Source organism: Panulirus ornatus, chromosome 3, assembly GCF_036320965.1.
Source record: "Panulirus ornatus isolate Po-2019 chromosome 3, ASM3632096v1, whole genome shotgun sequence".
Lineage (NCBI taxonomy): Eukaryota > Metazoa > Arthropoda > Malacostraca > Decapoda > Palinuridae > Panulirus > Panulirus ornatus.
In genome coordinates, this window is record NC_092226.1 from 42,843,478 (window position 1) to 42,869,952 (window position 26,475).

Here is a 26,475-nt window from a genome sequence, read left to right on the forward strand (position 1 = left end):
TTCTTAGTTAAAGATTATCAAAACCTTTGAAAATTTTGAACACTTTTATTAGATGAACTCTTGACCTTCTCTTTTCAAGCTAAACAGACTCAAACCATTTAGTCAGCTCTCATAAGATATGTTTCGCAGTATGGGAATAATCTTGGTAGCTTGACACTATACTCTCCCCATTCTTTTTATATCATTTTTTCAGAAAGGGTTACCAAAATTGAAAACAATATTCAAGATGGGGGTGCACCAATGAATTGTAAAGTGTAAGGAAGATTTCCCTAGACTTAGATTTAAAAGCCCCATCTACATATCCAAAAATTTTGTTCACTCTTTTCACTGCTTCTAAGCGATGCATACTTAGAAAAACAGATGGACTTGCAGGAAGCATTCATGGATCTGGACAAGGAATATGATATAGTTGACAGAGATGCTTTGTGGAAGGTATCAAGAGTATATGGTGTGGGAGTTAAGTTGCTTGAAGCAGTGAAAAGATTTTGTCAAGGATGTAAGGCATGCGTACAAGTAGGAAGAGATGGAAGTGACTGGTTCCCACTGAATGTCGGTATACAGCAAGGGTGTGTGATGCCTCCATGGTTGTTTGTTTATGGATGGGGTTGTTAGGGAGGTGAATGCAAGAGTCTTGGAAAGAGGGGTAAGTATGCAGTCTGTTGTGGATGTGAGAGCTTGGGAAGTGAGTCAGTTGATGTTCGCTGATGATACAGCGCTACTGGCTGATTCAGGAGAGAAATTGCAAAATCTAGAGACTGAGTCTGGTAAAGTGTGTGAAAGAAGAAAGCTGAGAGTAAATGCAAATAAGAGCAAGGTTATTAGGATCAGTAGGGTTGAGGGACACGTTAATTGGGAGGTAAGTTTGAGTGGAGGAAAACTGGAGAAAATGAAGTGTTTTAGATATCTGGGAGTGGATTTGGCAGCGGATGGAACCATGGAAGTGGAAGTGAATCACAGGCTGGGAGGGGGGAAAAGGTACTGGAAGTGTTGAAAAATGTGTGGAAGGCGACAACTTTATCTCAGAGAACAAAAATGGGTGTGTTTGAAGGAACAGTGGTTCCAACAATGTTATATGGTTGTGAGGCATGGGCAATAGAGAGGGTTGTGCGAAGGAGGGTAGAAGTGTTGGAAATTAAATGTTTGAGGACATTATGTGGTGTGAGGTGGTTTGATCGAATAAGTAATGAAAGGGTAAGAGAGATGTGTGGTAATAAAAAGAGTGTGGTTAAGAGAGCAGAAGAGGGTATACTGAAATGGTTTGGTCACATGGAGAGAATGAGTGAGGAAAGATTGACAAAGAGGATATATGTGGCAGAGGTGGGGAACAAGAAGTGAGAGACCAAAGTGGAGGTGGGATGGAGTGAAAAAGATTTTGAGCGATCGGGGCAAGAACATACAGGAGGGTGAAAGGCGTGCAAGGAATAGAGTGAATTGGAACAATGTGGTATACAGGGGTCAACGTGCTGTCAATGGATTGAATCAAGGCATGTGAAGTGTCTGGGGTAAACCAGGGAAAGTTTTGTGGGGCCTGGATGTGGAAAGGGAGCTGTGGTTTTTGTGCATTACACATGACATCTGAGACTGAGTGTGAATGAATGCGGCCTTTGTTGTCTCTTCCTGGCGCTACCTTGGGCATGCAGGGGGAGGAGTTTGCCTTTTCACATGTGGCAGAGTGGCAATGGGAATGGATGGAGGCAGCGAAGATGAGTATGTACATGTATTTATATTTATTTATTTATTTTGCTTTGTCGCTGTCTCCCGCGTTAGCGAGGTAGCGCAAGGAAACAGATGAAAGAATGACCCAACTCAACCACATACACATGTTTATACATATACGTCCACACACGCAAATATACATACCTATACATCTCAACGTATACATATATATACACACACAGACATATACATATATACACATGTACACAATTCATACTGTCTGCCTTTATTCAATCCCATCGCCACCCCACCATACATGAAATAACATCCCCCTCTCCCCTCATGTGTGCGAGGTAGCACTAGGAAAAGACAACAAAGGCCACATTCGTTCACACTCAGTCTCTAGCTGTCACGTAATAATGCACCAAAACACAGCTCCCTTTCCACATCCAGGCCCCACACAACTTTCCATGGTTTATCCCAGACGCTTCACATGCCCTGGTTCAATCCATTGACAGCACGTCGACCCTGGTATACCACATCGTTCCAATTCACTCTATTCCTTGCACGCCTTTCACCCTCCTGCATGTTCAGGCCCTGATCACTCAAAATCTTTTTCACTCCATCTTTCCACCTCCAATTTGGTCTCCCACTTCTCCTCTTTCCCTCCACCTCTGAAACATATATCCTCTTTGTCAATCTTTCCTCACTCATTCTCTCCATGTGACCAAAGCATTTCAAAACACCCTCTTCTGCTCTCTCAACCACACTCTTTTCATTACCACACATCTCTCTTACCCTTACATTGCTTACTCGATCAAACCACCTCACACCACATACTGTACTGTCCTCAAACATCTTATTTCCAGCACATCCACCCTCTTGCGCACAACTCTATCCATAGCCCACGCCTCGCAACCATATAACATTGTTGGAACTATTATTCCTTCAAACACGTCCATTTTTGCTTTCCGAGATAATTTTCTCGACTTCCACACATTCTTCAATGCTCCCAGAATTTTTGCCCCCTCCCCCACCCTATGATTCACTTCCGCTTCCATGGTTCCATCCGTTGCCAAATCCACTCCCAGGTATCTAAAACACTTCACTTCCTTCAGTTTTTCTCCATTCAAACTTACCTCCCAATTGACTTGACCCTCAACCCTATTGTACCTAATAACCTTTTTCTTATTCACATTTACTCACAACTTTTTTCTTTCACACACTTTACCAAACTCAGTCACCAGCTTCTGCAGTTTCTCACATGAACCAGCCACCAGCGATGTATCATCAGCGAACAACAACTGACTCACTTCCCAAGCTCTCTCATCCACAACAGACTTCATACTTGCCCCTCTTTCCAAAACTCTTGCATTCACCTCCTTAACAACCCCATCCATAAACAAATTTAACAAGCATGGAGGCATCACACACCCTTACCGCAAACCTACATTCACTGAGAACCAATCACTTTCCTCTCTTCCTACACGTACACATGCCTTACATCCTCGATAAAAACTTTTCACCGCTTCTAACAACTTGCCTCCCACACCATATATTTTTAATACCTTCCACAGAGCATCTCTATCAACTCTATCATATGCCTTCTCCAGATCCATAAATGCTACATACAAATCCATTTGCTGTTCGAAGTATTTCTCACATACATTCTTCACAGCAAACACCTGATCCACACATCCTCTACCACTTTTGAAACTACACTGCTCTTCCCCAATCTGATGCTCTGTACATGCCTTCACCCTCTCAATCAATACCCTCCCATAAAATTTCCCAGGAATACTCAACAAACTTATACCTCTGTAATTTGAGCACTCACCTTTGTCCCCTTAGCCTTTATACAATGGCACTATGCAAGCATTCCACCAATCCTCAGGCACCTCACCATGAATCATACATATATTAAATAACCTTACCAACCAGTCAACAATACAGTCACCCCCTTTTTTTAATAAATTCCACTGCAATACCATCCAAACCCGATGCCTTACCGGCTTTCATCTTCCGCACAGCTTTTACTACCTCTTCTCTGTTTACCAAATCATTTTCCCTAACCCTCTCACTTTGCACACAACCTCGACCAAAACACCCTATATCTGCCACTCTATCATCAAACACATTCAACAAAACTTCAAAATACCCACTCCATCTCCTTCTCACATCACCACTACTTGTTATCACCTCCCCATTAGCCCCCTTCACTGAAGTTCTCATTTGTTACCTTGTCTTATGCACTTTATTTACCTCCTTCCAAAACATCTTTTTATTCTCCCTAAAATTTAATGACACTCTCTCACCCCAACTCTCATTTGCCCTCTTTTTCACCTCTTGCACCTTTCTCTTGACCTCCTGCCTCTTTCTTTTATACATCTCCCACTCATTTGCATCATTTCCCTGCAAAAATTGTCCAAATGCCTCTCTCTTCTCTTTCACTAATAACCTTACTTCTTCATCCCACCACTCACTACCCTTTCTAATCTGCCCACCTCCACCTCCCACGCTTCTCATGCCACAAGCATCTTTTGCGCAAGACATCACTGCTTCCCTAAATACATCCCATTCCTCCACCACTCCCCTTACCTCCTTTGTTCTCACCTTTTTCCATTCTGAACTCAGTCTCTCCTGGTACTTCCTCACACAAGTCTTCTTCCTAAGATCACTTACTCTCACCACTCTCTTCACCCCAACATTCTCTCTTGTTTTCTGAAAACTCCTACAAATCTTCACCTTCGCCTCCACAAGATAATGATCAGACATCCCTCCAGTTGCACCTCTCAGCACATTAACATCCAAAAGTCTCTCTTTTGTACGCCTATCAATGAACACGTAATCCAATAACGCTCTCTGGCCATCTCTCCTACTTACATACGTATACTTATGTATATCTCTCTTTTTAAACCAGGTATTCCCAATCATCAGTCCTTTTTCAGCACATAAATCTACAAGCTCTTCACCATTACCATTTACAACACTGAACACCCCATGTATACCAATTATTCCCTCAACTGCCACATTACTCACCTTTGCATTCAAATCACCCATCACTATAACCCGGTTTTGTGCATCAAATCTACTAACACACTCATTCAGCTGCTCCCAAAACACTTGCCTCTCATGATCATTCTTCTCATGCCCAGATGCATATGCACCAATAATCACCCATCTCTCTCCATCAACTTTCAGTTTTACCCATATCAATCCAGAGTTTACTTTCTTACACTGTATCACATACTCCCACAACTCCTGTTTCAGGAGTAGTGCTACTCCTTCCCTTACTCTTGTCCTCTCACTAACCCCTAACTTTACTCCCAAGACATTCCCAAACCACTCTTCCCCTTTCCCCTTGAGCTTCGTTTCACTCAGAGCCAAAACATCCAGGTTCCTTTCCTCAAACATACTACCTATCTCTCCTTTTTTCTCATCTTGGTTACATCCAGACACATTTAGACACCCCAATCTGAGCCTTCGAGGAGGATGAGCACTCCCCGTGTGACTCCTTCTGTTTCTAAGGTTTAGAAAGTTAAAATACAAGGAGGGGAGGTTTTCTAGCCCCCCGCTCCTGTCCCCTTTAGTCGCCTTCTACGACATGTGAGGAATGCGTGGAAGGCATTCTTTCTCCCCATCCCCATGGATATATATGTATATGTCTGAGTATGTATGTAAGTTGTTAGAAGCAGTGAAAAGCTCTTATCGAGGATGCAAAGCATGTGTACGAGTAGGAAGAGAGGAAAGTGATTGGTTCTCACCGAGTCGGTTTGTGGCAGGGGTGTGTGATGTCTCCAAGGTTGTTTAATTTGTTTATGGATGGGTTTGTTAGGGAGGTGAATGCAAGAGTTTTGGAGAGAGGGGAAAGTATGCAGTCTGTTATGGATGAGAGAGCTTGGGAAGTGAGACAGTTATTGTTCGTTGATGATACAGCGCTGGTGGCTGATTCTGGTGAGAAACTGCAAAAGCTAATGACTGAGTTTGGTAAAGTGTTTGAAAGAAGAAAGCTGAGAGTAAATGTGAATAAGAGCAAGTTTATTAGGTACAGTAGGGTTGAGGGACAGGTCAATTGGGATGTAAGAAAATTGGAGGAAGTGAAGAGTTTTAGATATCTGGGAGTGGATTTGGCAGTGGATGGAACCATGAAAGCTGAAGTGAGTCACAGGGTGGGGGAGGGGCGAAAGTTCTGGGAGAGTTGAAAAATGTGTGGAAGGCGAGAACATTATCTCGGAAAGCAAAAAAGGATATGTTTGAAGGAATAGTGGTTCCAACAATGCTATACGGTTGCGAAGCGTGGGCTATAGATAGAGTTGTTCGAAGGAGGATGGATGTGCTGGAAATGAGATGTCTGAGGACAATATGTGGTGTGAGGTGGTTTGATCGAGTAAGTAATGAAAGGGTAAGAGAGATGAAGGGTAAGAGAGATGTGTGGTAATAAAAAGAATGTGGTTGAAAGAGCAGAAGAGGGTGTTTTGAAATGGTTTGGTCATACGGAGAGAATGAGAGAGGAAAGAAGTGGAGGGAACGAGGAGACCAAATTGGAGGTGGAAGATGGAGTGAAAAAGATTTTCAGTGATCGGGGCCTGAACATGCAGGAGGGTGCAAGGCGTGCAAGGAATAGAGTGAATTGGAATGATGTGGTATACCGGGGTCGACGTGCTGTCAATGGATTGAATCAGGGCATGTGAAGCGTCTAGGGTAAACCATGGAAAGTTTTATGGGGCCTAGACGTGGAAAGGGAGCTGTGGTTTTGATGCATTATACATGACAGCTAGAGACTGAGTGTGAATGAATGTGGCCTTTGTTGTCTTTTCCTAGCACTGCGAGGTAGGGGGATGTCATTTCATGAGTAGAGGGGTGGGAATAGAATGAATAAAGGCAGCAAGTATAAATTATGTACATGTGTATATATGTATATGTCTGTGTATGTATATATATGTATATGTTGAAATGTATAGGTATGTATATGTGCGTGTGTGGACATGTATGTATATACAAGTGTATGTGGGTGAGTTGGGCCATTCTTTCGTCTGTTTCCTTTCGCTACCTCACTAATGCGGGAGACAGTGACAAAGTATAATAAAAAAATAAATAATAATGTATATGTATGTATACCTTGAAATGTAAAGGTATGTACATGTGTATGTGGGTGGGTTGGGTCATTCATTTGTCTGTTTCCTTGCGCTACCTTGCAAATGCGAGAGACAATGAATAAGTATGATAAAAAATAAATAAAAAGGGGTTTTGAAAGGAGGTAAATTAAGTGCATAGACAAGAGAACAGATGGAAAAATTGGTGAAGCTGGCTAACGTGGAGGTACTAACAAGTAGTGATCAAGTTAAAAGGAGATGGAGTGAGTATTTTGAAGGTCTGTTGAAAGTGCTTGATGATAAGTGGCAGGTATAGGGTGCTTTGGTCAGGGAATCTATTAAAAAAGGGGGTGACTGCATTGTTGACTGGTTGGTAAGGATATTCAATGTATGTATGGATCATGGTGAAGTGCCTGAGGATTGGTGGAATGCATGCATAGTGCCAATGTACAAAGGCAAAGGGGATAAAGGTGAGTGTTCAAACTACAGAGGCATAAGTTGAGTATTCCTGGGAAATTATATGGGAGGGTATTGATTGATGGGGTAAAGGCATGTACAAAGCATCAGATTGGGGAAGAGCAGTGTGTTTTCAGAAGTGGTAAAGGGTGTGTGAATCAGGTATTTGCTTTGAAGAATGTATGTAAGAAATGCTTAGAAAAACAGATGGATTTGTATGTAGCATTTATAGATCTGGAGAAGGCATATGACAGGGTTGATAGAGATGTTTGCTGGAAGGGTTTTAAGAGTATATGTTGTGAGAGGTAAATTGCTAGATGCAGTAAAAAGTTTTTCTCGAGGATGTAAGGCATATGTACGAGTAGGAAGAGAAGAAAGTGACTGGCTCCCAGTGAATATTAGTTTGCGGCAGTGGTGCATGATGTCTCCATGGTTGTTCAATTTGTTTATGGATGGGGTGGTTAGGGAGGTGAAAGAAAAAGTTTTGGAGAGGGGGGTAAGTATGCAGTCTGTTGGGGATGCGAGGGCTTGGGAAGTAAGTCAGTTGTATTTTGCTGACAATACAGCGCTGTTGGCTGATTCAGATGAGAAACTGCAGAAGTTGGTGAATGAGTTTGGTAAAGTGTGTGAAAGAAGAAAGCTGATAAAGAGTGTGAAAGATGAAAGCTGAGAGTAAATGTGAATAAGAGCAAGGTTATTAGGTTCAGTAGGGCTGAGGGACAAGTTCATTGGGAGTTAAGTTTGAATGGATAAAAACTGGAGGCAGTGAAGTGTTTTAGATATCTGGGAGTGGACTTAGCAGTGGATGGAACCTTAGAAGCAGAAGTGAGTCACAAGGTGGGGGAGGGTACGAAGGTTCTGGGAGTGTTGAAGAATGTTTGGAAGGCAAGAACGTTATCTCACAGAGCAAAAATGGGTATGTTTGAAGGAATAGTGGTTCCAACAATGCTATATGGTTGCGAGGCATGGGCTATTTCATGTGTGGCAGGGTGGTGATGGTTGTTCAATTTGTTTATGGATGGGGTGGTTAGGGAGGTGAAAGAAAAAGTTTTGGAGAGGGGGTAAGTATGCAGTCTGTTGGGGATGCGAGGGCTTGGGAAGTAAGTCAGTTGTATTTCGCTGACAATACAGCGCTGTTGGCTGATTCAGATGAGAAACTGCAGAAGTTGGTGAATGAGTTTGGTAAAGTGTGTGAAAGAAGAAAGCTGATAAAGAGTGTGAAAGATGAAAGCTGAGAGTAAATGTGAATAAGAGCAAGGTTATTAGGTTCAGTAGGGCTGAGGGACAAGTTCGTTGGGAATTAAATTTGAAATATCTGGGAGTGGACTTAGCAGTGGATGGAATCTTAGAAGCAGAAGTGAGTCACAAGGTGGGGGAGGGTACGAAGGTTCTGGGAGTGTTGAAGAATGTTTGGAAGGCACGAACGTTATCTCACAGAGCAAAACTGGGTATGTTTGAAGGAATAGTGGTTCCAACAATATTATATGGTTGCGAGGCATGGGCTATTTCATGTGTGGCAGGGTGGTGATGGAAATGGATGAAGGCAACAAGTATGAATGTGTACATGTGTATATATGTATTTGTCTGTGTATGTATATGTATGTATACAGTGAAATGTATATGTATATAAGTGTGTATGGGCAGTTATGTATATACATGTGTATGTGGGTGAGTTGGGCCATTCCTCATCTGTTTCTTTGAGCTACCTTGCTGACACGGGAGATGGCAATTAAGTATAATAAATAAAGAGAAAATATATATATCACTAACCATGCATTGGGAGAGCTATCTTGTAGTTCATTTAGACACCAAAAGGGGTTATAAAAAATTGAAAAAAGGAATATCTTTTTCTTAACCAAACACCCAACTCAGGAGGGTCAATTGGATTGCTACCCATTATGTCCCCTCAACAACCCTAATAGTGAGTGCTGGCTTGATGAGGATAAATTTCTAGTGAAGGAGTAAAAGTAAGTGAAACATCACTTTATCAGGTCAAGAGGAAATTGAGAGAGCTAAAAAAGAGGGCAAATAAGAGTTAGGGTGAGCAAGTTTATATAAACTTCAGGGATTATACAATGTTTCTGAAGGAAGTTAAGTGTGAGAGAAACAAGAGAAGGCACACTGGGTGAACAGGCAAATGATGTAATGATAATTGGCAGCGCTGAGGTGAAGAGGAGATGGAATGAGTACTTTGAAGGATGATATGGTGGCAGATGTAGGGTGTTTGGGTTGGGGAGGTATGTGAAGTGAGAAAGAGTTATGGCATATGGTTTGGCAAAAAGTAAGAAGCTGGTGAAAGCCTTGTGTAAGATTATATGTGGCTAGGTAGTTAGACTGGGCTAAATCCGAGCATATGAAGTAGTCAAGGAAAACCATGTATAGGTCTGTGGGATCCAGTTGTAAATAGGGAACTCTGGTTCTAAAGCACTATACATGAGAATTACAAAGTAGATATCAGAAAAATGAGGCTGCTCTTCATCTTGACAGAAGTGAAGAGGGAATCCACAAAATATAAGCAAAGCTTAGGCTTGATGGTATCCATCCATCTGTACTGAAAAAACCATGCCTCTGAACTTGCATCTCTGCTTGCTCATCTACTCCATATCTGTTTTAATACCAATACTTTTCCTTATTCTTGGAAGCATCCATTGGTACATCTCATCCTAAAGAAAGGGGACCATTCTAATTTCTCTAATTATCATCCTGTTACTTTGACTTCTATTATTTCCAAAGTCTTTGAATTTCTCCTCAATAACGATATCCTCTTACATCTTAAATCTCAGTCATCTTTGATCACCAGTATGGTTTCCGTAAGGTGAGATCCATTGATGATATCTTCTATTTTACTAATGTCTGGTCATGATCCCTAAAAGATTTTGGAATATACTATGTAAATGCTATAGATATATCCCAGGCTTTTGACAGGGTTTGGCACTGGGGTCTTACATTTAAGCATCGTCTTTTGACTTTCTTCCCTCATTTTGCCCCCTCAAATCTAGATTCCTCTCGAGCAGATATACCTCTATGGTTGTTGATGGATCAGCCCCTCCCCCTTCTCCATTAACAGCAGTACCCCTCAAGGTTCTGTCATGTCTCCTACACTTTCTCTCCTTTTCATAAATGAAATTCCTTCTACAATTAACCAAAAACACTCATATGCCATCGACTTAACAATGCATTCCCCCAAATCCATAAAATCTCTCACTCAATCTGCATCTCATCTCAGCACAACTTCCTCAATAAACTGACTTGGACAGGACATCACAGGGGGAGACAAAATCTGGTTAAGTTTAATGCCAACAAGACCCCGTTTCTGTCCATCTCTCTTCTGAAAATCCCTCACAGCCTTCTTCTCTCCTTTGGTGGATCTGTCATTCCACCTCTTGACTTAATACTTAGTATTACTGTAACATCCACCCTATCTTGAAAATCTCAAATTACGGAATTTGCCAAGCCCGCCTCTTTGAAACCAGGAGTCCTAGTTTAATGTTGAAGTTTCTCTTCTTCCAAACAGTTACTCTGTTTATACAAAGAATTGATCCAACCTTGTATGGAATACGGCTCTCACATCTGAGGTGGTCTCTAGCTCTTCATCCTTACCTGCAGAGTTAAGTCAAAAGCACTCTCTCTTATCAATTCTCCAAGGTTAGCCTAAATATATGACCCACTTGCTACATGCTGCAATATTTGTTCACTTTCCCACTTCTATAGGTATCATTCTGGTTTTTCCTCCCAAAAGCAGGTTGCTTGTATGACTTCACTATTTGCTATACCACACAATACTCAGCAAGCTCCTGCATTAAGTGATTACTGTGCAGCTGTTGGCAACTCAAAGGTGGACCATTTTGATAACTTGTTTCTTTCCCTACACCTTAGAACCTTGGAACTCTCTACCCTCTCATTTCTTTCCCAAAACTACAGCAGGACACATTCTAAGATATAGGCTTTTCCACTCCTTCAAAATCTGTAAATACTTTTCCACATCTCTTTTAACCATCTTCCAGTTAAGATCTGGCCAATGTGTGGACTTTTGTAAGTGACGAGCCTCAAAAAAAATGCCAATATAAATCAAAACATATTCCTTTTGATTCACATTGTTATCTTCGTTAATAAACAAGCTCTCCTAAATGAAAATGGGTAAAACTTTTCAGATAAATTTCATAAACTTATGAAATGAGAAGTAAAATTCATCTATGTGCTATCACTAACTCAATTCTCAAAACATGTCAAAGTAAAACTTATCTATCTCCCATCATTAACTCCATTCCCAATCTTAAAGATGTCAATTAAGTACACAAAGCCCCTGAATATCATTTACCCACATCCTCTTCATACCACGTGTAACGAAAGGGAAACATCGAATTCTGAACTTTGTGACTTGCTTATCTTTCCAATTAGCAGAATATGCTGCTTTGTTAAATAACACCAGTGTCTCCATTCACACCACCTCTATACATAAAATGCTTCCACAGCATCCAATCCTTGGTAATTCTTCCTCTTACCTGAGCTTTAAATGCACCTCCAAGTTTTCTCCCTTGCATGTCTTTATTTTCAACTTTAATGTTCCCAAAACAAATCCTAGCTGAGCTTTACTCCTAAACAGCTAATTCTTAACTTCCAGTTATTCACCATGCAAAATTATTTCAAACTGTCATCTCCCACCTTTAGAAACTGGAGTTTTAAATCTATTCTCATTCACTTCCAGCATTTTTCACCAACACACATCATTGAAACTGTCTTTCTAGCAACTGTAGCAGCTTCCATTCTGTTCCTCAATTACCCCACCTTACTCTCACCTAATATAATACCCTATCACTGAAAAACATTGAAGGACTTAGGTAATACTGTATCAAATTATCTTGACACACTTCCACATACATTGTATATTTCAAACCAATGCATTTAAAAGTCTTGCATACAAATAATACTGAATCTGAACTTCTTAGGGAGCCTTTAGGAAACCTAAAATCATATACATAAAAATGTACCTTTTCATTGATGATGCAATCAAGATCCTCTTGACACGGTGAACCCAATATGCCAAGAATGTGGTTTAGCTGATCCAGATAATGCTTGCCAGGAAACAGAGGACGGTTTGACAACATTTCTGCTAAGATGCATCCCACCGACCAAATATCAATTGACTTTGTGTAGCCCTGAAAATAATGTGAAAAGGAAAACATTAACAAATGATAAATCATTAAAAGAATGAGATAAAGCAAATGTAGAAGCATTAACTAACATGTCTGACAGAGGGAGTCAGAAGGGAATGAGTTACCATGCTGTGTTGATGTCATTTTCATAAGTAATTTACAAAGATGCATATACTAGGTCATAATCTGTCATTCTTTCCCTAGTCTAACAATTTCTTCCTGAATTGCCATCACAGGGTCATGTACCAGGGTATACTTTCATAATGAAACTACAATTTAGCATTACTATTTTACAGGATATAATTTACCTATAGTTCACCTGGAGTAGTCTTTGAAAGTCTTCTATCTCTACAGCTCAGGCTGGACCCAAGCTGCTTAGTTGGGTCATAGGTCAATCACGCACTTGGATGCCACAGCCTGCTGGACACATAACAATCACAGCCTAGCTCATTTGGTGCACTTTATTAGCACTTATCCAGGACCTTCTTAAATTTCTCCACATAGTTTTTGACTGTTGGAGTCAACAAGTTGAATAATTTTGTGCCCTAAATATTCAGAGTACTTCTCATCATGAGTTGATCAAACCTGATTTTAAGGGTAAAAATTTACAGTTTTCCATGTCTATCATGCCAAGTGGGAAATATCTTGGAATGTAGGAGAGGGAGCATGCCTTCTAGGATTTTTCAAGTGTACATGATGACATACCTTTCCTGTTTACACTCCAGAGAGTACTTTCTTAATGATTTTCAGTCTTTCCCAGTAAAGTACAGTCATTCAATTTCATTAATGTGTTAATATGGGCCATGAAAGCTCTCTGAACACTTGCTAACTCTGCATTAGAGGGTGATTTTAGTATATAGCAGTATTTCATTCATAACAGTATTAACACCTTGAAGAGCATCTTCATTGGTCTTTCCTCTCTCGACTTTACAAAGTTCACAAGATTCATCATAACATCATCTTTTTTTTTGAAGAGGCAACTATTGCCTTGTTTTATTCATTGAAGGTAAAGTCATCAGAGATTCTTCATCCAAGATTCTTCACTTTCTTCAAATGCAATATGACCGTGTCTGTGTCCATCTGGTATTCTATATTGCTCTTAACTTTTTCATTCTTCCCATACTGAGTGAGTTAAAACTTATCCCCACTGAAAAATATGTGTTTTGGTGGCCCAGTTGAAAATTCTACCAATGTCAATCTGTACTATATCTGTGTAATTACCTATTTCAACTGTATGGGGCAGGAGTTTAAACTTGTGGAACCCCATCTCTTGAATATTCTCTATCAAACACACCCTTAAATCTATGTATGATGTCTTCATTAATTATACCCTCATTAATTTTACTCCATTTGTCTACCACTCTTATACTATAAAAGCAACATCTTTTTAACAATTCTCTCGCTCAATTTCACTTTATGTGATCTGGTTGCTCTAACCCTATATCTCTCATAGAACTATTCCCTGTCTACATCAGGCCATTTCATAAACTAAAATGCTTTGTTCAGGTCACTCATCCTTCTTTCAAGGTGGGAAATTTAAAGCATCTAGCTCTTCCCTAATATTCAGCTCTTTTAATTCTGGTACCATCGTTGCAGTCCTCCCCTGGACCTTCTCTAGGGCCTCTTTGTGCTTCTTTATGTGTGGTGATCAAACCTGATGAGCATATTCTATTTTTGGCCTAATGTGGGACATGAATGGCTTAAAAAGTTTCCTTATCCATATATTTGTATATTCTAATATTTGCCAGCAGATAGTCTATCTCTCTCCTTATGTGGAACTCTGGCAATAGGTTAGGGACTTCTATACACAAAATTCTGAAGCTTAGTTCCTTCCAAATGATAATCATACTTAAGCCTTCTTTCACTGCACTATTCTCATTATTTTACATGTCTTCTAATGATGAATTTTTCATACTTCTTCTACTATCAACTGGAAAGGATGATATGAAGCTAAGACTTGTTTTGTGCAATTTTCTCCCAACTTCACTTCATATGTATATAATAATTTTTTGCATAGGTATGAACCTACAAAAACGCAAAAAAAAAAGAAATATGCAATACACAGAATCATTTAATATATAAGTTAAATATTTTGAACCAGTAGAAATTCAGAGCTAAGTAAGAATTCCATCTCATGTAGTAATTTTCTCCTACACTTTTCCGAATATGTAGATAACAATTAATGCATGCATCAAGTAAGAGCCTAAAGATGAAAACCTTGCAGAAAAAATATTTGCAAAATACAGTATACTATATCATTCACCAAACATATGTTAACTGTTCTGAAATGAAGGTTTTCAACTAAGACTTCTTAAAGACTGATGCCTGATCCAGTATTGCCCAAGAGTCAAGTATTACTGACAACAACACTCAGTAAACATGACAGCAGTAATGGGCAACCACATCATGGTTATTCATATGGTTCAGATCTTTCATACAGCAGATTTTCATATGGTAGATTCCTTACAGTATCAATCTATAATTGCTGAATTTACCTCCATGGTTGCACGTGTTTTGCCCTAATGGTTTTGCATCCACATAAGTTTTTACTTCAATTAAGCTGTGATCAGTGCATACCATGTTGGAAATGGTGATGTCACAGATTAGGTCTAAATCATATGGAAAGAGCAAGGCCTTGTGTGTTCATTCTTCTTGGTTTTGTGATTGGCTTAGTGAGGGTATGTTTGTCACAAAATCTAGGTAGGTCTCTTTCTGTCTGGGACTGGGTTTCCAAGGGAGTGAAGGCAGGAATCTGTATTTCTTAATTGTTCTATAAATAGACAGATACTTTAGCGACTCACTGGACATAATCATTACAATTAGTAGTGGGATACAAGGTAAAAATAAGTGTAAGAATAAAAATGGGAAATGCATGGCGGATGAATGAATCAGAAATGCTGTGGAGGAGAAGAAAAAGGCATATTGTAGACTGATTGAAAGGAATGTACATCTTAAAGTTTAGGAAAGGAAGAGAGAAAAATATGTGTAAATGGAATGTTAAGCGGCTGATACAGGAGAACAAAGAAAGAACAGATGGAGATTTTGGAAGAAAATTGATAAAAAAGTCTAAGGAGAATACGAAAATGTACTGGAAGAAGGATGTGAGAGTGGAAATGAAAATGAAAAAAGTTAGGAAAGGAGTTATTGAACGAAAGGAGGAAGGGAAAGGAAGATGGAAAGAGTATTTTAATGAAATGATGAATGTGGGAGAAGGTAATGCAGCAGTTGTTATATGCATGTGTATGGAAGATGGAAGGAAAAGGATACAAGTGCAAAGGCCTATAGCGAGTAAAGAAGTAAAAAGGGTGATAAATTGAAGGCAAGAAAGGTACCTGGAGGGGATGGGATCATGGCTGTGTTTCAGGGACTGGCCTGAGTAAAACACAGTACTGGGCTTTTCATTGTATATCTGACAAAGCTGTGGAGCTGCACTCAAAGAATATCTAGCCCACTGCTGGGAGTCACAGTCTCTGTCCTTGTTAACTTTGGGCATCCAGTTGCCTCTGTTATCAGTGTTCTTGTTCGATGTCTCCAAAGAGTTTATAAAACAAAATAGCATCGACATAATAGGTAGACTCCTTTAAATACCATAAAAGTAGTTTCTAGCAACACAAATAATGACTTGCCCAATCTTTATCAAGCTTAAACAATATTCTCTAAATATTGTTACATCTCCCTTTCTTTAAAGTTTACAAGCATTTGTCCCACAAAAACAAAGTGTACTTCCTTTAGAACATCATACGTAAAAAAAAAAATCCCAACTGATAAATCTGAATGAAAACATCTTTTCCTAACTTAAGCTACCTATGGTGGCTTTACAAAACATAGTCATCCACGTATATTGGCTTCTTCAGTGTATGGCCCTGGGATGTTTGCTGCAGGCACCCTGGTTTCAATGGTTGTGGTTTTACATCTTCCTCCTCTGCACTACTCACTTCATTCATAATGTTATCTTCACTGGAAGCAGCATTTTCATTTGTTCTTCTTAGATGTCTTCGGTTTCTTGTGTACTCTGTCCCAATTATATTAGCTGTTTAAAACCATTATTCCATACTGCCTCCATGGCACTGGCAGCACTGACATCATCATCTGGCCACAGCAGCTGCAAATCTTTACTTGATGGGTTAAAGTATTTGGATTGTTTCTTTAACTTACTTTCTTGTACCTCTGGAACTCCACTACAAAGTTGTGGTTGTACTAGATGGTCAGGCATTGGAAGAGTGTTCTTGTGCATCTTCCCATGAAGTACTGTATAGGAGAAGAGTCAAATCCTTCAGTGGGTGTGTTCCTCCATTTTAACGAGGCCAACAAGTGCATCCTTTCCATCTTCTTTTGTCTTGAGTAACAACTGCTTTGCAATTTTTACAGAATTTTCTGCTTTACCACTTGACTGATGATGATATGGGGAAAACATTAAATGTCTGAATGACCAGTTCCTAGCAAATATCTTAAAATCATTGGATGAGAACTGTTTTCCTGAATCAGACACTACAACGTCTGGGATACCAGACCTCCAGAAATGACTCTCAAGTACATACACAACATTTGAATTTTTGTTGCTAATGCTAAAACTATCAGGTCCTACTTTAGACCAGGGCCTAGATGGGAAGTCACGGGACTTCAATGTTTCTTTTGTATGTTGAAAGCCAAATTTGTTAAAACCTTGCATAAACATACATAGTTCTTAAGCTCTGCACACATACCTGTCCGGTAATACAGGTAAGAGGAATGGGGAGGAATGAGATGTATTTAGGGAAGCAGTGATGGATTGCACAAAAGATGCATGTGGCATAAGAAAGGTGGGAGGTGGGCAGATTAGAAAGGGTAGTGAGTGGTGGCATGAAGAAATAAGATTGTCAGCGAAAGAGAAGAGGAGACACTTGAACGATTTCTGCAGGGAAGTAGTGCAAATGACTGGATGATGTATACAAGAAAGCAGCAGGAGGTCAAGAGAAAGTGCAAGAGATGAAAAAGAGGGCAAATGAGAGTTGGGGTGAGAGAAAGTCATTAAACTTTAGGGAGAATGAAAAAATGTTTTAGAAGAAAGTAAATACAGTGCATAAGAAAAGATAAATGGGAACATCAGTAAAGGGGGAAAATGGGGAGGTAATAACAAGGAGTGATGAAGTGAGAAGGAGACAGATTGAGTATTTTGAAGGTCTGTTGAATGTGTTTGATGATAAAGTGGCAGATATAGGGTGTTTTGATTGGGGTGGTGTGTGAAGTGATAGGGTCAGGGAGAATGGTTTGGTAAACAGAGAAGAGGTAGTGAAAGCTTTGCAGAAGATGAAAGCCAGCAAGGCAGTGGGTTTGGATGGTATTGCAGTGGAATTCAGTAAAAAGGGGATGACTGTGTTGTTGATTGTTTGGTAAGGATATTCAATGTATGTATAGATCATGGTGAAGTGCCTGAGGATTGGCGGAATGCATGCATAGTGCCATTATACAAAGGCAAAGGGGATAAAGGTGAGTGTTCATATTATAGAGGTATAAGTTTGTTGAGTATTCCTGGGAAATGATTTGGAAGGTTATTGATTGAGAGGGTAAAGGCATGTTTAGAGCATCAGAATGGGGAAGAGCAGTGTGGTTTCAGAAGTGGTAGAGGATGTGTGGATCAGGTGCTTGCTTTGAAGAATGTATGTGAGAAATACTTAGAAAAACAGAAGGATTTGTAGGTAGCATTTATGGATCTGGAGAAGGTATATGATAGGGTTGATAGCAATGCTTTGTGGAAGGTTTTAAGAGTATATGGTGTGGGGGTAAGTTCTAGAAGCTGTGAGAAGTTTTTACTAAGGATATAAGGCATGTGTACGAGTAAGAAGAGAAGAAAGTTATTTGTTCCCAGTGAATGTCGGTTTGCAGCAGGGGTGCATGATGTCTCCATGGTTGTTTAATTTTTTTATGGATGGGGTGGTTAGGGAGGTGAATGCAAGTTTTGGATAGAGAGGCAAGTATGCAGTCTGTTCTGGATGAGAGGGCTTGGGAAGCGAGTCAGATGTTTGCTGATGATACAGCACTGGTGGCTGATTCAGGTGAGAAACTGAAGAAGTTGGTGACTATGTTTGGTAAAGTGTGTGGTAGAAGAAAGTTGAAAGTAAATGTGAATAAGAGTAAGGTTATTACATTAAGTAGGATTGAGGGACAAGCTAATTGGGAGGTAAGTTTGAATGGAGAAAAATTGGAGGTGGATTTAGCAGTGGATGGAACCATGGAAGCAGAAGTGAGTCAAAGGGTGGGGGAGGGGGCGAAGGTTCTATGAGTGTTGAAGAATGCGTGGAAGGCGAGAATGTTATCTTGGAGCAATAATGGGTACATCTGAAATAACAGTGGTTCCAACAATGTTATATGGTTGTGAGGTATGGGCTATAGATAGGGTTGTGCGGAGGAGGGTGGATGTGTTGGAAATCAAATGTTTGAGGACAATATGTGGTGTGAGGTGGTATGATCAAGTAAGTAATGAAAGGGTAAGACAGATGTGTGGTAATAAAAAGAGTGTGGTTGAGAGAACAAAATAGGGTGTGTTGAAATGGTCTGGACAGGACAAATGGAGAGAATGTGTAAGGAAAGATTGAAAAAGAGGATATATGTGTCAGAGGTGGAGGAAAGAAGAAGTGGGAGACGATACTGGAGGTGGAAGGATGGAGTGAAAAAGATTTTGAGCGATTGGGATCTGAACATACAGGAGGGTGAAGGGTGCAAGGAATAGAGTGAATTAGAACAATGTGGTATACCGGGGCCGACGTGCTGTCAATGGATTGAACCAGGGCATGTGAAGCATCTGGGGTAAACCATAGAAAGGTCTGAGGGGCTTGGATATGGAAAGGGAGCTGTGGTTTTGGTGCATTACACATGACAGCTAGAGACTGAGTGTGAACAAATGTGACCTTTGTTGTCTTTTTCTTGGTGCTACCTTGCTGCATGGGGAAGGTGTTATTTCATGTGTGGTGGGTTGGTGGCGGGAATGGATGAAGGCAGTATGTATGAATATGTACGTGCATAGTGCCATTGTACAAAGGCAAAGGGGATAAGAGTGAGTGCTCAAATTACAGAGGTATAAGTTTGTTGAGTATTCCTGGTAAATTATATGGGAGGGTATTGATTGAGAGGGCGAAGGCATGTACAGAGCATCAGATTGGGGAAGAGCAGTGTGGTTTCAGAAGTGGTAGAGGATGTGTGGATCAGGTGTTTGCTCTGAAGAATGTATGTGAGAAATACTTAGAAAAGCAAATGGATTTGTATGTAGCATTTATGGATCTGGAGAAGGCATATGATAGAGTTGATAGGGATGCTCTGTGGAAGGTATTAAGAATATATGGTGTGGGAGGCAAGTTGTTAGAAGCAGTGAAAAGTTTTTATCGAGGATGTAAGGCATGTGTACGTGTAGGAAGAGAGGAAAGTGATTGGTTCTCAGTAAATGTAGGTTTGCGGCAGGGGTGTGTGATGTCTCCATGGTTGTTTAATTTGTTTATGGATGGGGTTGTTAGGGAGGTGAATGCAAGAGTTTTGGAAAGAGGGGCAAGTATGAAGTCTGTTGGGGATGAGAGAGCTTGGGAAGTGAGTCAGTTGTTGTTCGCTGATGATACAGCGCTGGTGGCTGATTCATGTGAGAAACTGCAGAAGCAGGTGACTGAGTTTGGTAAAGTGTGTGAAAGAAGAAAGTTAAGAGTAAATGTGAATAAGAGCAAGGTTATTAGGTACAGTAGGGTTGAGGGTCAAGTCAATTGGGAGGTGAGTTTGAATGGAGAAAAACTGGAGGAAGTGAAGTGTTTTAGATATCTGGGAGAGGATCTGGCAGCGGATGGAACCATGGAAGCGGAAGTGGATCATAGGGTGGGGGAGGGGGCGAAAATTCTGGGAGCCTTGAAAAATGTGTGGAAGTCGAGAACATTATCTCGGAAAGCAAAAATGGGTATGTTTGAAGGAATAGTGGTTCCAACAATGTTGTATGGTTGCGAGGCGTGGGCTATGGATAGAGTTGTGCGCAGGAGGATGGATGTGCTGGAAATGAGATGTTTGAGGACAATGTGTGGTGTGAGGTGGTTTGATCGAGTAAGTAACGTAAGGGTAAGAGAGATGTGTGGAAATAAAAAGAGTGTGGTTGAGAGAGCAGAAGAGGGTGTTTTGAAATGGTTTGGGCACATGGAGAGAATGACTGAGGAAAGATTGACCAAGAGGATATATGTGTCGGAGGTGGAGGGAACAAGGAGAAGAGGGAGACCAAATTGGAGGTGGAAAGATGGAGTGAAAAAGATTTTGTGTGATCGGGGCCTGAACATGCAGGAGGGTGAAAGGAGGGCAAGGAATAGAGTGAATTGGAGCGATGTGGTATACCGGGGTTGACGTGCTGTCAGTGGATTGAATCAGGGCATGTGAAGCGTCTGGGGTAAACCATGGAAAGCTGTGTAGGTGTGTATATTTGCGTGTGTGGACGTATGTATATGCATGTGTATGGGGGTGGGTTGGGCCATTTCTTTCGTCTGTTTCCTTGCGCTACCTCGCAAACGCGGGAGACAGCGACAAAGCAAAAAAAAAAGAATATATGTACAAGTCTTTGTATGTATATATATGTTGAATTGTATATGTATGTACATGTGTGTGTGTGTGGTCGTTTATGTATATACATGTGTATGTGGGTGGGCTAGGCCATTCCTCGTCTGTTTCCTTGCGCTATCTTGCTCATGCGGGAGATGGCGATTAAGTATAAGGAAATATAAAATACCTCTTCTTATTGTAGAATCTATTCCAGAGTGAGTGAATCAGTTTAAGCATGTAAGATCTCATACATGTGGGAACGACACATGACCCTCTGAATATGACATCCTCATGCACTGCCACCTCATCTCTGACTCTGAAGACACTCCTAACATTTTCTGGAACTTCTTTACAGTGCATTGGCCAACAATTCAAAATAATGTCTTTTAGCATTTGCAGATCATGATTTAACTGGGTCTTTCTTTTAATGTCTTTCAGCATTTCATCTTCAATGTCTATATTTTCACTGTCACTTATGGAACTATTTCATCCAGAATCATGGTTTCATTTGATTCTTCAACCTTAGACATGGGCAAAGAGTCTCTAATCAAAGTATCTGCAATGTACAGCTTACTTCCTGGTTTATAATGAACAAAGAATACTTCTGCAACCTTAGCAACACGCTTTGCAACCTTTTGTGATATTTCAAAAGAGGCTTTTTGAATACACTTTCTAAAGGCTTGTGAATCTAAATTGCTAAACTACATTTTTCTTTTCAAGCTATCTCAAAAGTGTGCTTACCTCTGACAAACCTAGTCGAAATTTGGATATATAATTGACCATTCCAAGGGACTTTCTGAGTGATCTTACATTACCTGAAGTTTTCAAATTTTGAATGACTTCTATTTCCTTGGGATCTGTTCAAACACCATCTTTTGTCAACAAGTGTCTTACATATGTTATTTCTGGAGAAAGCATTTTCATTTTGGCTTTGTTTAACTTTATGCCTTTTTCATGACATCTTTCTCATAACTTCAGCAGGCAGTCATAATGATCCTCACGAACATTCTGTTGTCACACCTTCTCCATACATGAGGGTATCATCAGCAATTGCCTCAACACCCTTTAAGCCATATACAGCATCATGCATACATCTCTGGTGCTCCTCAGCTGCCAAGCTGATACTGAAGGGCATTCTTATCCACCTGAATCTTCCACATGGAGTGTTGAAGGTAGTTGAGAAACTTGACTTTTCATCTACTTTCACTTGCCAAAATCCATTCTTTGCATCCAGTACAGAGAATATCTTTCTGTAGAGTAAATGGCACTCTTCTGGGCAAATAAATCACTGGCTGCAATACTGGATCCAAATCAATCCTTCAAGGATCCTCTAAATCACATATCCCTTGAAAAAGATCTGGGAAATCACTCAATATTTTCTCTAAGCTGGTACTCTCACTTATCACTTCCTTTACTTCACAATCTACCATGTAGATTATCATTAACCAGAATCTTAATAAACTTTAGCTTCTGCCCATCAACAATACCTATGACTGAAGAGACACTACACTTGACAACATAAAACCTAATCCTATTACGAACTCTACCTCTTTCACAAATAAAAATTGTTATACCCACAGCATAAATGACATTTTTATCAAATGTGCAGTTTTACAGCATCTGTCGATTTGGTAACTCCAGCTGTACCATCAACAAGTGTTAGGTGTTTCACTGAGATTACATAGCAAGTTGCACCAGATTCAATCTGAAAATCTATAGGGTTTTTGTTTTCTATCATTTTCACACATTGCTTTTTATATTTTGGCACAAATACTTCCTACCAGTTCCTTTTGTACACTGACACTTTGAATTTCATTCCGGCATCTGAATCATAATTATCTACACTTTTGACCTTATTCTGCTTGGCAAAATGATTGTTTACCACACTTGGCACAAATCTTTCCAAACGCTGGACACATCCTCACCTTGTAATCAAACTCACAAAATCTACAATCTTGAACCTCAATCTGGTGTGTCTGTTTGCTGTGTATCTCTTTCTTGAAGTTTCTCTTGTCATTTCTTATACTCTTGATTTTGTCAGGTGCTGTGGTCATCTGCTTCTTCTGGTTTACTCTCATTTCATAATTTTTCACAAAATTCAGTGTTCTATCCAAAGTCAGGGATTCATCATCCATTTGTGGAAGATCCAATAATTTTTCTCCTGCCTTGTCATCATAAAGATTAAGGATGAACTGATCCCTAATGATTTTTTCTGCATCAAGATATGAGCATGATTTTGCCAGGATCCTTAGCTGTGTGATGAACTGGTCATGTGACTCACTGCACTCTTGTTTCTAATTCAAGACTTTGTATCTCTTCATTATCATGTTGGTCTTTGGCTTGTAATCCTCCTCAAAGTCCTTAAGTTCCCTTAAAGACTGGAACAGTGTTGGGAGAAATTATTTCATACATGAAATCTTATGAATACTGTAAATAGAATGGCACTATTAAACTCTCCATGTTGATTCACCCAACATCAAGCTATACGATACCAACATAGTTGCGTTAATTTTTTCCCTAAGATGAAAAAGTACCTGTACATAACTATGGGAGTATTAAGAAGACATATGATACTAAGAGTGCAAAGGTTATGCTTCTTAATATCTTTTAGCCTTATTGGAAGTAAGAGGGCCAGCCAATATATAATTTATTGCAAAATGTACTAATGTAAAAATTCTGCATTTATATAAATTTTGATAAAACACATTTTCACTATAAAACTGGTTTAAACCAATATCACTAGCAGAAATGGTAACTACAGTAACTTCATACACAGGAAAAGTAATGAAAAAGATCATACAAATAATTCTATTTTTCATGTTGAAATCAAAATTTTTGGAAAATGGCCCTGAAAAAAAATTTGCAGCCAAAGGGTTAAGGTTCCTTTTATATCTAGATTGTATAATGCCAAACCCAGACTATTAAATGATTTTAAAGGTTTAAGGATGGGTGGAAATGATGGGCTTCAGATAAGATAAAGTAAAAGAAATTTCTACTTGTGAATGGGCAAGTGATACTAGTAATGAAGGCCATGAAACTTAAACCAGGGCAGCTCACAAGAATCTTGAAAAATATTTTGAAGGATTAAATATGAAACCCATGTTGGAATGAACTGACCAAACACAAGCAAGGAATGATGAAAATGCACAGACTGTAAAAAACTAAAGGTAGGAATCCTGATATACAAGATATGTGGCCTTTCTTTGTCTGTTACTGGTACTACCTTACTATCACAAGAAACAGCGATCAAGAATGAAAAAAAAAAAAAATTAAATCATGAGAAGTCAAGAAATTAATAAAACAAGACTAAGAGAGTACACTGAGAATACTTGGCAGAATATTAGAGGAAAGGAAACTTGACTGATGATAGCAAAGATACTGACAAAATGTACAAATACTCAAAAGAAGGGGTCAAGGAGGACTAACTTGAGTAACCCTAAAAAGTCTAGTTAAGGGAAATTGCTGGGTATGAGGGACAGCAAAAATGGCTAAATGAAATGATAGAAATTCTTTCTCATACTATTAAAGTATGTGGTATTAAGGAGACATATATAGATAATGTCAGCAGGATCTATATAAACATAAGGAATGTCCTTATGCTTATATCTGGATGCAAACAAGAGCCATGAATCATTTGAAATGTACATTAGATCAAACTTTGGAGAATTTGTGTAAAAGATGTAGAAAGGTGAAGATCAGTGAGAATATTTGGACTTGATGATATTCATATTCAATTAAACCTTTTATTGTGGTAGTACTAATATCCACTGTACACTCTGTATGTGGGATATTCTCAAATGTTCAAAAATAAATGTTCCCATAAGCTTTAATAAAAAAATATCCCCATAATTTTTTGAATAACTAAAAACATAATTTTTCAAAATAAATTGTTAAACAACTCAACAAGGTGAAACACCCATTAACTTATGCTGCTTCACTGCTAGACACACAGGTACTCCCAGAGTAATTTCACTCATATGTTGTGAGAAGGCATATGATAGAGTTGATAGAGATGCTCTGTGGAAGGTATTAAGAATATATGGTGTGGGAGGCAAGTTGTTAGAAGCAGTGAAAAGTTTTTATCGAGGATGTAAGGCATGTGTACGTGTAGGAAGAGAGGAAAGTGATTGGTTCTCAGTGAATGTAGGTTTGCGGCAGGGGTGTGTGATGTCTCCATGGTTGTTTAATTTGTTTATGGATGGGGTTGTTAGGGAGGTAAATGCAAGAGTCCTGGAAAGAGGGGCAAGTATGAAGTCTGTTGGGGATGAGAGAGCTTGGGAAGTGAGTCAGTTGTTGTTCGCTGATGATACAGCACTGGTGGCTGATTCATGTGAGAAACTGCAGAAGCTGGTGACTGAGTTTGGTAAAGTGTGTGGAAGAAGAAAGTTAAGAGTAAATGGGAATAAGAGCAAGGTTATTAGGTACAGTAGGGGTGAGGGTCAAGTCAATTGGGAGGTGAGTTTGAATGGAGAAAAACTGGAGGAAGTGAAGTGTTTTAGATATCTGGGAGTGGATCTGTCAGCGGATGGAACCATGGAAGCGGAAGTGGATCATAGGGTGGGGGAGGGGGCGAAAATTTTGGGAGCCTTGAAAAATGTGTGGAAGTCGAGAACATTATCTCGGAAAGCAAAAATGGGTATGTTTGAAGGAATAGTGGTTCCAACAATGTTGTATGGTTGCGAGGCGTGGGCTATGGATAGAGTTGTGCGCAGGAGGATGGATGTGCTGGAAATGAGATGTTTGAGGACAATGTGTGGTGTGAGGTGGTTTGATCGAGTAAGTAACGTAAGGGTGAGAGAGATGTGTGGAAATAAAAAGAGCGTGGTTGAGAGAGCAGAAGAGGGTGTTTTGAAATGGTTTGGGCACATGGAGAGAATGAGTGAGGAAAGATTGACCAAGAGGATATATGTGTCGGAGGTGGAGGGAGCGAGGAGAAGAGGGAGACCAAATTGGAGGTGGAAAGATGGAGTGAAAAAGATTTTGTGTGATCGGGGCCTGAACATGCAGGAGGGTGAAAGGAGGGCAAGGAATAGAGTGAATTGGAGCCATGTGGTATACAGGGGTTGACGTGCTGTCAGTGGATTGAATCAGGGCATGTGAAGCGTCTGGGGTAAACCATGGAAAGCTGTGTAGGTATGTATATTTGCGTGTGTGGACGTGTGTATGTACATGTGTATGGGGGGGGGGGGGGGGGGGGGGTTGGGCCATTTCTTTCGTCTGTTTCCTTGCGCTACCTCGCAAACGCGGGAGACAGCGACAAAGTATAAAAAAAAAAAAAAAAAAAAAAATGTTGTGAGATGTATGGTATTTTTGGTTATCTAATTTCACAAACAAATATGATTACTCAGGGGTGTCATCACTAACATAAATTAACTTTTAAAATTGACATAACTTTACAAATAATCACAAAACGTTAGGGCACAGATTTCATTCCCGCCTCCTTGATATCTCTCAACATAATCACAAAACGTTAAGGCACAGGTTTCATTCCAGCCTCCTTGATATCTCTAAACAGACTGAATAGTGTATGAAAACAATTAAGCTGTAGCATTTAATAACACTGCATGGGCTGCTACTACAAGCAC

General features: G+C 39.8%; 1 protein-coding gene across 1 annotated transcript in view; it reads right to left on the reverse strand.

The window, feature by feature from the left end:
• Positions 1 to 26,475, reverse strand: part of rl (Mitogen-activated protein kinase rl) — a 218,067-nt gene that overhangs the window by 30,848 nt on the left and 160,744 nt on the right. Inside the window, exon 6 of the mRNA XM_071687460.1 lies at positions 12,194 to 12,361. Within this exon, the coding sequence (XP_071543561.1) occupies positions 12,194 to 12,361 (168 nt within the window). The remainder of the gene's footprint in view (positions 1 to 12,193; positions 12,362 to 26,475) is intronic.